Raw genomic sequence first — 12,118 nt, 5'->3', positions numbered from 1 at the left:
TTTTTGTCACACTGAAAAAATTCGTACCTTTTGAAAAATTCGGATACTTTGAAAAAATTCAAACTCTTTTAAAAATGTTTAATTACTTGAAAAAATTCAAACTCTTTTAAAAATGTCTAATTCCTTGAAAAAATTCAAACTCTTTTAAAAATGTCTAATTCCTTGAAAAAATTGAAACCCATTTAAAAATGTCTAATTCCTTGAAAAAATTGAAACCCATTTAAAAACTTGTAGCTCGATACTCCAATCAAACTGCTCGCCATTTTTCGCACCTTTTTATCGCTTGCGAAATGAATACCTATAATTCCAAACGAAACGCTAACCCCCTTTTTTAATCGAAGAAAATTCTGACCATTCATATATTTCTGACTTGTTCATATTTTTTTGACTTTACAAAAAAACAGAATAAAGCACAACAAAACAAAGAACACGTAAAAATGCATTCTACAACTACATATAACTATAGACAGGGTTAGTATTCCGTATAAACTCAGCGAATTGAAGACATTTTAGAAACACAAAAATTCTGTAACTATACTAGCATACATATACGAAGTAACTGCGTAATTAAATACATATAAAATTGTCGGGAAAATGCAGACATGTTTATGAGGGAATGTGTTTTTCACTGCGTCTTCGTGAAGATACGTTCCCATGTACATGAAAAAGTACAAATATGTACATGCCCATACAAACACATATACGCACACATATATATATATATATATATATATATATATATATGCATATATTACCTGCTTCCATCTCATCGTAATTTCTTCCTTGCAGCCACTGGAGATAATGCTAATCGAAGGGAAGGGGTCTGGGTCTGTCGACCTTTCTTGCATAGGTTTCGCCACCCTTTTTCTTGTGCTGCAGGTACTGCCCATAAGGCAACCAGTCGGATGACTTTTTATTTTTTGACATCCGTTTATCCTTTTCAATTCTTTGTTTTCTCTTAAAGAATTGATCTCTCACTTGATCAAGCTCAGATTTCGTTTTAAAAGTTTTTCCTTGTTTGAATAAATTTAATTCGTATTCATCAATATGGAGTTGAATCAATTGGTTCTCTTTTACATTTTCTTCATATACGTCCTTTTTCTGCTGACTGATCATACTATTTATTAGTAGTTGTATTTCCGTTATATGTCTAGCAACGTAAAATAGTTTCTTTACCATTCTGGGTGTCGGGTACACCTTAGCAGCAAACATATGCCTTAATATGAACAAAGTATTTTTGGAAGACTTTGTTTTAATAGCAGCATTTAATACTAAGTTAAATGTATACTCATCTGCTTTGATATCTGTATTACTCGTCATATAGTTGTATAAACATATAACTTTTCCATAATCTCTTAAATGAAAAAATAGCATCCTATATAACATTTTAAATGTGTAATGGTCAGGTATACAGTTAAAGTAGGTGTAATACTTTAGCATATTAATGGAATACTCATAATATTCAGAATTAATATATAACATGACAATACTGTTGAGCATTTTTGTACTCACACTACTATACTTACTAGTTGTATGAATAATATTTTTTTCATTCATTTCTTTGTATTCATCGTCTAACTGTTGGTCCATATTTCCTTTCATCGTATTAACACCAATTCGGTTGTTGCTTCTACCCCCGTTAATACTTCCACTACCATGATGCCCCACTTCAGTACGTCTGACCAAGTCATATATCACTCTCCATGCATACTTAATATTATTATTCTTCTCACTAAGAGTTATGTTTTTTCCCCTACAATTATTTGCAAAGGCTCTAATTATATAGTAGTACATTTCGTTTGTAATTTTTATTTTATGTTTATTCATTGTTTTTAGAATTTCCTTCAACCTTTTAATATTACCACTGTTAGAACATGCAACTATCATATATAACATCAAACGATGATTTATTTTCATATCATTAGCTAGATAAATATTATAAAAATGAAAAACTTTATGAAAATAATCCTCTCTTTTCGATAAACAATTTATTATCTCTATCAATGTTATGTCAGTAATGCGTAGATTGTTAGTAAGCATTGCGTCATAATAATTTAAGCATTTCTCTGCTTCTCTACAATACGAACATTTTTTTATTAGAATAGAGTACAGAATCTCATCCGGTACAACATTTTTATACGTAACAATATAATTAAAAAATTGCTCCGCTCTTTTATATAATTTATGTTTTATCAATCCATCTACTAGTGTAGAATATATAGGCAAATCTACTTCTATTTCTTCTTTTACCATTTTTCTATATAAATGAAAAGCACTCCTTATGTCTCCATCTAATATATGGGCTTTCATTAATATACAATAGGTATTTTTATTTGGTATGAATAAATCTTTTATCATTTGTAAATATATTAGTCTACTCAATTTAGCATTTTTCTGAACAACACTTGTATACATCAAACTGTTATATGTATCCACATTTATTTTAAAGTCGTACTTTTTTAACAAATTGAAATAGTTGAATGCCTCTTCTTCTTTATTAAAGATAATCTTACTCTTTATTAACATATTAAAATGATCTATAGTAAAATTTTCATTCTGTATTACGTCATAAAAATTTAAATTAGCATACTTTTTCATCTCCCTAATCTTTTCTTCCTTTTCAATACCGTAATAATAATTTATATACTTTTCACATCCTTCCAAAAGGTATGGGGATATACTTTCCTTCTTAAACATTTCATAATTTTCTTTTATTTTTTTGAATATATTCTTGCTACTATCTAGTATTCCTTCGTATGTTTCGTCCGAGAGAAGAGCAGGACGCTCCTCCTCAAATTCTTTCCGTTCTGTTATCAGAACTGCATCGTTCTTTTCGACATCCTGATGTGTAACGCCTTCTTTAGAAGAACTCTGACCTAGAAAAGCTTCATTAGAGACATACTGATCTTGGGTAGCTTCTTTCAAGACATAATCATCCGAGGAAGCTTCTTTCCCAACGCAATGTTCATTTTTTATTTCGCTTTTTTCGTGAACCCCCCCACAGTTATGCAGTAGAATATGCATCAGTCTTTCCCCCTCTATTTCCTTCATGCTTCCAGCTTTATCATCTCCTTGATTTTCTTTGCTTTCTGTGTATCTTTTCCCATGTGTGCCATCCTCCAACATATTTATATTTAGTTTGGCTAAAAAGTTCGAGGGCGCTATCTTCTTCTGCATATACGGTATTTTGTTGTTCCTCTCCCCTGCATGTGTAAGAAAGTTTTCAGCGTCTTTAGGTGAAGAAGAGGACGCACCATTATTCTTACAATTCTTGTTATTATTGTTACAATTCTTGTTATTATTGTTACAATTCTTGTTATTATTGTTACAACTATTGTTATTATTGTTACAACTATTGTTATTATTGTTACAACTATTGTTATTATTGTTACAACTATTGTTATTATTGTTACAACTATTGTTATTATTGTTACAATTCTTGTTATTATTGTTACAACTATTGTTATTATTGTTACAACTATTGTTATTATTGTTACAACTATTGTTATTATTGTTACAACTATTGTTATTATTGTTACAACTATTGTTATTATTGTTACAACTATTGTTATCAATATTAATATTATTACTATTATTATTATCATTATCATTATCACTGTTACTATTACTGCAACCACTGTTATGATTTATCTTTTTTCCCTCATGCCATACATCACCCCTTGTGCTAACCGCAATAAATAACTTGTCTTCATCTTGCGTATCACACCGCATTTCTGTTACGTCTATTATGTCGTCTTTGTCAGTATCTCTATTTTCGGAAAAGGGTGTTGTTAATTGCCATCCAACAGATCGATGAATTTTCCGCTTCAACCAAAAATAAATATCATTGTTAAAAATATTCTTTACATTACTATTTTTGTTTATTTCATTTTGCATATTTCTTCGCCTTTTACAAGTTTCTATTATATCTTTTTTTCCTATTTCTGGAAATATAGATATATTTAAATTATTTTTAAAAAATTTAAATTGCATATTGATATTATATGTGGTATCATTATTTTCACTCTCTACCTCATATATATGAGGATATATATTATTCGTTTTATCAGAATCTATTAGCTTATTATTTGTATTGTGACTAGAAACTCCCTTCTCATATGCATCAAAATGTTCTTTACCTTTCTCGTTTTGCATATCTTTCACTGAACTGCTATTGCTAAAATTATCAGAATTGTAAAACCTATCCTCTTCATTTTCCTTAAACGCTTCATACTTATCAATCAGATCCATGTAATCATAATTATTTCGAAAGATTATTCTCTTCATCAAATTTTTTTTCTTTTCTTTTGCAAAAAAGAGTTCATCAACAGTATCTTTTATATTTTCATCATGTATAGCTTCTTTTTCTTTTTCATTTTGTTGTTTTTTTTTTTTTTTTTTTTTTTTTTTTTTTTTTTTTTTTTTTTTTTTTTTTTTTTTTTTTTTTCCTTTTCTAATGTATTGTTAAATTTGAATTTATCTACACTTTTTTCTTCACTTAGAGAAGCACTCAATTTTGTATTATTTTGGAGCTCTTTATATTGCTGGCAAATATTTTCTCCTATCGCTTCTTCATTCTCGATATTTCTAAAGTGAACATCATACCTTTTAAAATTACTGTGTAAATCTTCAGCATCATTTACCAATATTTTATTCCGTCTACTATTCATTTCGACTATGCTTTTCCCCTGTTTCGTTTTGACATCATCCTTTAGTATTTTTTTTATATTAACTCTTTTGTAGCTTCTAACAATTTCATCATCATTATTCTTCAAATTTATAACGTTCTTTTTTCTATCAGTTAACTGTCCGAGTGTTATAGAATGACTTTTTCTCACATTATTTAGTTTGTATAAATTATGAATGTAATATGAACATACCACTGAAACTTTGCCTCCACCACTTAATTTAAAATACGAATAAGCTACAGAGCAGTTCATACCTCACCCCTATCGGTATCTCTTTTTGTTCTTTTGCGCAAATGGGGAGAGTAGCATTTAGCGCATTGATAGTATTGTTTAAGTTGTGTGACATGTTCAGTCTTTTTTTTTTTTTGATTAATTTTTTCCCAAACTGGGTAAAAATGGGTAAAAATGGGTAAAATTGGGTAAAATTGGGTAAAAATGGGTAAAAATGGGTAAAATTGGGTAAAAATGGGTAAAAATGGGTAAAATTGGGTAAAATTGGGTAAAATTGGGTAAAATTGGGTAAAAATGGGTAAAAATGGGTAAAATTGGGTAAAATTGGGTAAAACTGGGTAAAATTGGGTAAAATTGGGTAAAAGTTGTGCAATCATAATTTCTCAAACTTTCTGCACACACACAACGGATCTTCAACAAATCAATGCAGAAGAAATATCATCATTTGCATTTATCTCGCTGACTCTTTCCGCATGTAGTTACATTTCACTTTCTGTTTTTTTTTAATTTAAGTTGTACAAAAATAGAAATTCAAACAGTTTATTGTAAAGCATTTTAGAGGGAAGGCGGATTTCACTTTGCTTTGCAAAATTTTTTTTTTTTTTTTTTTTTTTTTTAATAAGAACTAAACCATATACCCATATTTACATAACCTATACGGCCTACTTGGTATGCTACTTACACTACTTATGCTAATTACGTTAATTATGTTAATTATTTTAGTTATGTCAATTTTGCTATTTTTCATTATTATCTTTATTTTATTTTATTCTATTATTTTATTTTATTCTATTATTTTATTTTATTCTATTATCTTTATTTTATTTTATTTTATTCTCTTATTTTATTTTATTATTATTTTTTTTTTATTCTGTGTTCATAAATTCGCTACAAAGAAACACCTTTAAAAACAGTTTCGCATGAATATTCGCCAACTTGTCATAAAAAATTCTGACTCTGTGGTTAAAATTTGTAACAACATTTACCATTTGTACATATTTTTATTGCATGTTCATAATTTTTTTAATTTATTTTTTTTTTTCTCTTTTAAAGGAATACACATGCTTATTTTGCTCCCATTTTTTGATGTTTTTTTCTTCTTATTTTCAAAAATTCGGTGTTATGTGTTAAGTGTAAGAAATAGGTACTTATGCAAGAATTACATTTTACCTTAGCTTATTTTAAAATAAAGAAAGATGTATGTTCCTCCAGGGAAGTCTGTGCATTTTTAATACTCATTTTGAAGGTCACAAAAAAAGCGGAGTTTTACATTTTTGAAATGGCAAAATTGTTACATGTTCTACCGAAACTGTTGAGAGTGAAGTTTTTTATTTTTTTTCTATTTTGTTTCTATTTTTTTTTTTTTTTTTTCCATCTTTTTGCTTTTCTGCACATTTTTAGGACGTCAAAAAAAACCCAACCCGTCCACCTGTACATGTGTGTGCACATGTAAACCTTATTATAATTTGAAAGAGCAAAATTTTAACCCCCTTCCTCTAAGTTTCATAAGATTTTAAGTATGTTTATTACTTGACACTATTTAATATGTAACACTACGGTAATGTACACGGTTTTATTCATTTAAAAATATTGACAAAATAGAAAAAAAAGAAAAAAAATTGGAACAAATAAAATTAAAATACCTGAATATAACATACAGAAGGGGAAACAGGTATCTCTATTCACTGCTTCCGCGCTTCACCTTTTTATCATTTCATTTTAATTCCTTTTTTTATACATTCTCAGCAATGTTCGTTGTTCATAAACAAAGGGATCAACTGAGCGTACGAAACACACACACATACAAATCTACTGAAATTGTTAATAAACCAACCAAAGGGTACAATTTATCATTTATGGTAGTTTTTGTATTTTTTGTATTTTTTTTGTATTTTTTTTGTATTTTTTTTGTATTTTTTTTGTATTTTTTTTGTATTTTTTTTGTTTTTGTTTTTGTTTTTTTTGTTTTTTTTGTTTTTTTTATTTTTTTTGTTTTTCTCCTTTTTTTTCTCTTTTAATGTTACTGGTTAATTCGTTTTGCTCCTTAAACTGACCTTATTTGAAACAAAAGATTAAAGTATTTTTATTTTCTTCCTCTTAAATGCAAATTGTTCTTAAAATAAAAATGGGATGTATATATAAACACATACACTTATGTGATATAAGTTTACGCTCAAGAAATGTGTGTCATGTGCATATGTGCCTTCGCTTTTTTCGACAAGCGCGTATATATAATAGCACTCCCCCGTTTACATTAATTTTTGGTAGGGGTTATATTTACACGTATATACATTTACACATGTACATTTACACGTATATACATTTACACATATGTACATTTACACATATGTACATTTACACGTATATACATTTACACATATGTACATTTACACATATGTACATTTACACGTATATACATTTACACATATGTACATTTACACATATGTACATTAACACATATGTACATTAACACATATGTACATTAACACGTACATCCATTCACACGTATATACATTTGTACACCTTTTAACGCGCGTATTAAACACATAAATGACTGTATAAATTGTGCACATGCACATTCGTATTCACATATATGCCTCGTTTTATGGCAATTGCTTAGATTTTTATTGAAGGAACAATATAGTTATACAGTTGCGTGTTTATTTTGTTTTATTTTTATTTGTAAAGAATTTCTACGTACAGAATTTGTCATATAAGAATATATAGCATTTTTTAAAAAATAGAAAAAAAAGAGGAAAATTTTCTTAATTCCAAAAATTGAAAAAGATAATTACGCAAAAAAAATAGTATAGAATTAAAATAATTTTTAAACATAAAATTATATGTTATGAAAAAATATATTTTTTTATAAAAAAAAAAAAAAAAGGCGATATATTATTTTTATGCCTCTCTGCTAAAAATGGCTTCTGACAATAATAATGAATTTTTAAAGGTCACAAAAAAAAAAAAAAAAAAAAATATAATCGAGCAATAGGCAAAATTATTGTAGTTCCGTATATTTGAAGTATATAAAAAAGAAGAAATTTACAAGAATAAATTTATGCGCATATACTTGTATATATACACGTATATGTTATATATATATATATATATATATATGCACAAATATATTTACGCATATGAATATACGAATATACGTGCCTAATTTAAAAATAGTGTACTGCGAAATAACTGTGTAATAATTGCAAAAGGGAATCGTTTAAATAATACAAGATATACAAGTGCTAAAATTGTTTCGGCATAACATGTATTTCAAATGTGCACGAAAAAATAACGTATGTAGAAAAAATATAAGTAAAAAAAAATACACATGCAGAAAAAAAAAAAAAAATATAAACATATATGAAAACGTATATATACATACACGTATATATGTACATGTATATAAAAATACGTGTAGAAAGTAAAAGTGTACAAATTGTGTACACATTGAAATTTTGGACTACTACGCATGAATATTTAATTATGTTCTGTTAAAATTTCATAAATGGGAGGACGCAATAGGCGAAACAAAAAAAAAAAAAAAAAAAAAAAAGAGGGTATAATAATAATAAGGCATGATGTAAAAAAAAAAAAAAAAAATAATAATAAATACAATATGCACAATGAGTACACATATAAACATATGGTGCTATTGAACTGCAAAAAAATAGATGAAATATTTATAACCCGCTATTGAAACAGAATATATGAAAATTTGTTAATACACAGTGCACACTTTTTGGAAGAACTTTTAATCTTTTATTTTTGCGCGGAAATTAAAGAAGCAAGAAACAAGTATAAAGAAAGAACAAAAAATTAAAAAGAAAAAAAAAAAAAAAAATGAAAAAAAAAGAAAAATATAATATTTAATTTCTATTTTTTACGTGTATGTTATATGTACAAAAAAAGTCGCAAAAAGAGGATAGAACGACACACCTCAAATGAATAACTAAAAAAAAAAAAAAAAAAAAATTCTTTTTTTTTTGTATTTTGCTTATTTTGCATTTTACTCATTTTGCGCTTCATCCATTTTTTGCTTCATTCCTTTTGCACTTCACCCAATTTACATTTTATTCATGTTTCCTATTTTTTTTTTTTTTTTTCCTCTATGTTCTTGCGCCTTTTTAAGCAAAACAAAGCCTTGGGAGCATACACCTCCTATTTAAAATTAATGTCGTTCAAAATTATATTTGTCACAGTTTAATATATAAATGTAAATATATGTATAAATGTGTATACATATATATATATATATATATACATATACATATACATATATACATATACATATCTATATTTGTGTACGCATACATTTATATAAATGTACATGTGCATGTGTGTGTCGTTTTCTAAATATAACCTATGAAGAATACACAACGAAAACTATCAATAAAAAAAAAAAAAAAAAAAAAGTACATGTATGTAGGAATTTTAGTTAGTAATTTATGTTTCTTTTCAAATTCTTTTCTTTTTTTTTTTTTTTAAAGTATGTTTATAATATATATATAAATATACACATACATATATAAACATGCATATGTACTATGTACATTTATTTACACATTTCTTACAGTCATGTAGTCCGTGTATAGTAACAAATTCCAACATATATCCTACATTTTTAGAATTTTTTTTTTTTTTTTTTTGGATTATATAAAAAAAAAAATAAATAAAATTAATTAAATTTTTAAAATGAAAAATAAATTTTTTAATAGACCTTATTAATATTTTTTCTTTTTCTTTTTTTTATTTTTATTTAATTTTTTTAAATTTATTTTACAAAAATTAAATTTTTGAAATTTTACACTTTGTATAAACCTTATTGAAATATTAATGTCTACGAGAAAATAATTTATGAAACACAAATAAATAAATAATATTATTAAAAACATTTTAATTTCATATTATTTTTAATATATTTTTGTATCTGCAGAATTTTAATTTACATGAATTTTCCTTCTGTGTATATAGAAGAAGCCGTAAGAATTTATGAATGCATTCTGTATTCCTAGCATTTTTAAAGCATTTCTGCAAGCACAATTATTTAAGTTGAACCTACACGAGCGTTAACACGAAAGCCAACACTAACACTTACGCTTACATTTACATTTATATGTATATATATATGTATATACATATATACATGCATACATACATACGCGCATACATACATACATACGTAAACAGTGCAAAAGTATGCTTCTGTTAATAATTAACATAGCATTGAAAAATAGGAAAAAGAAGATTTATGGTTAGATAAACGTTTTAAATAATTAAATACAAATTAATCATTTCGGTGAGCGAATATATATATATATATATGTATGCATACATGAGCGTGCACATAATATTCTATTTTGCACTTGGTTTATTTTATTTTTTTTATTTTATTTTTTTTTTAATTAACGTATATAATAGTTTTGTAGTAAAGAAAAACAATCTGATTTTTAAAAATATTGCTTTTTCTTGGCAAAATTAAAACTAGCTATTTAAGTAGATGTACGTTCATTTTAAATGCAAGTAGACACACCTGGCTACAAGCAATTCAGATTTATTGTATAGTCAGGTATAAGCCCATACACATACCTGTATACGTACATTCTTACATAATACATTCTTACATAATACATTCTTACATAATACATTCTTACATAATACATTCTTACATAATACATTCTTACATAATACATTCTTACATAATACATTCCTACATACATACATTCTTATATAAATATATTCTTACATAAACACACAAATACATACATACATACATTCTTACACACAAATCCTTACATAAATATATCCCTACATACATCCATTCAGACATGTGTATTTAATTTATACACACACCTACTCACATATAAACGAAGTTTAAAATACATTTTTTGCATTTCCTCATTAAAATTTTAAATATTTTTCACACATTATTTTGTTAATAGGAAATGCGTAATGGCATAATCATGTTGTAAATTTATTTTTTATTTTTATGCTTTATATATATACTATAATTGTAAAAAGGAATAGAAAAAAAAAAAAAAATAAAAATAATAATAATAATAGTAATAGTAATAGTAATAGTAATAATAATAATAATAACAATAGTAATAGTAATAGTAATAATAAAATAAAGTAACAATAAAGTAACAATAAAGTAATAATAACGCAATAAAAGAGTAATAATAAAGTAAAAAAAATATAAATTAAAAAAAAAAAAAAAAAAATTTTGCATGTAAACATATTCCTCATAATAATTAGTATATATATTTTCTTTTTCCTCAAATAATTGTGCTAACCTGTGAATACATCCTGTCTTGTAGAATATTCCACATTTTTAAATTTTATGCGTAAACGAATTTTTAAGTAGTACACAACTACATCGCATATGTGCATGTATATACTTACAAGCATAAATACGTACATGCGTATATACGCACATATATGACTATATGCTTAAATACATAGCTGAAATGAATTCTATGTTAAACGTAAACACTTAACGGACGAGTGTTACACCGACTTATTTATCTTTTTCGTGGGATAAGTTTCTCACGTTTTATTTATTTTCTTTCTTATATTTTATTTTATTCCATTATACTTCATTCCATTTTACTTTATTTTATTTTCCTCCAATTTTTATATTATATTATTTTAACCAAAATATTCCAGTAGAAAGTAGCTAACTATAACTAGCACAACCTGCATGCCCACGCCCATACGAACACACATAAGTATATACTTACATACATATATTCCCATATGCATACATACTTATGTATGATATTTATTTACCCCTCCCTTGCTTGTTCATTTAATTGTCTATTTTTTTATACACTTACCCCATACTATTACCTTAACTTATTGTTTCAACAAAAGTATATACAGAAAAAGCTATAAGCACATTTTTCCATTATACCTTTATTTATATCATACTTAGAAAACATTTCAAACAATAGATTAGTTGTTCGTTGCGCTAATGTTGTAATATACATGCATATATACACATAAACATACATACATATAGTACATTTAGTTATAAAACAAACTTTGTATTTAATTTTTTAATTTTTTATTTTTATATCTTCTAAATAAGTTTTTAATATCATCTTATAAATTCCCCTACATACATTTATATCCATATGTACACAATACTATTTTAATATATAGTTTTTTCAATATATATTTTTTTTTTTTTTTGG

At 25.9% G+C, this 12,118-nt stretch overlaps 1 protein-coding gene across 1 annotated transcript; it reads right to left on the bottom strand.

Annotated features, from left to right (window-relative positions):
- Window positions 1-182: 182 nt before the first annotated feature.
- On the bottom strand, window positions 183-4,940 carry MKS88_005723 (uncharacterized protein; the record flags this gene model as incomplete). Its single annotated transcript, XM_067219011.1, has 4 exons — window positions 183-298; window positions 756-804; window positions 838-4,361; window positions 4,487-4,940. 4 exons carry the CDS (start codon window positions 4,938-4,940, stop codon window positions 183-185), a joined length of 4,143 nt encoding a protein of 1,380 aa, XP_067070929.1.
- Between the last annotated feature and the right edge of the window lie 7,178 nt (window positions 4,941-12,118).

The sequence above is a fragment of the Plasmodium brasilianum genome, chromosome 14 (assembly GCF_023973825.1).
Source record: "Plasmodium brasilianum strain Bolivian I chromosome 14, whole genome shotgun sequence".
Taxonomy (NCBI): Eukaryota; Apicomplexa; class Aconoidasida; order Haemosporida; family Plasmodiidae; genus Plasmodium; species Plasmodium brasilianum.
This window is presented reverse-complemented; position numbering and strand designations above follow the sequence as displayed.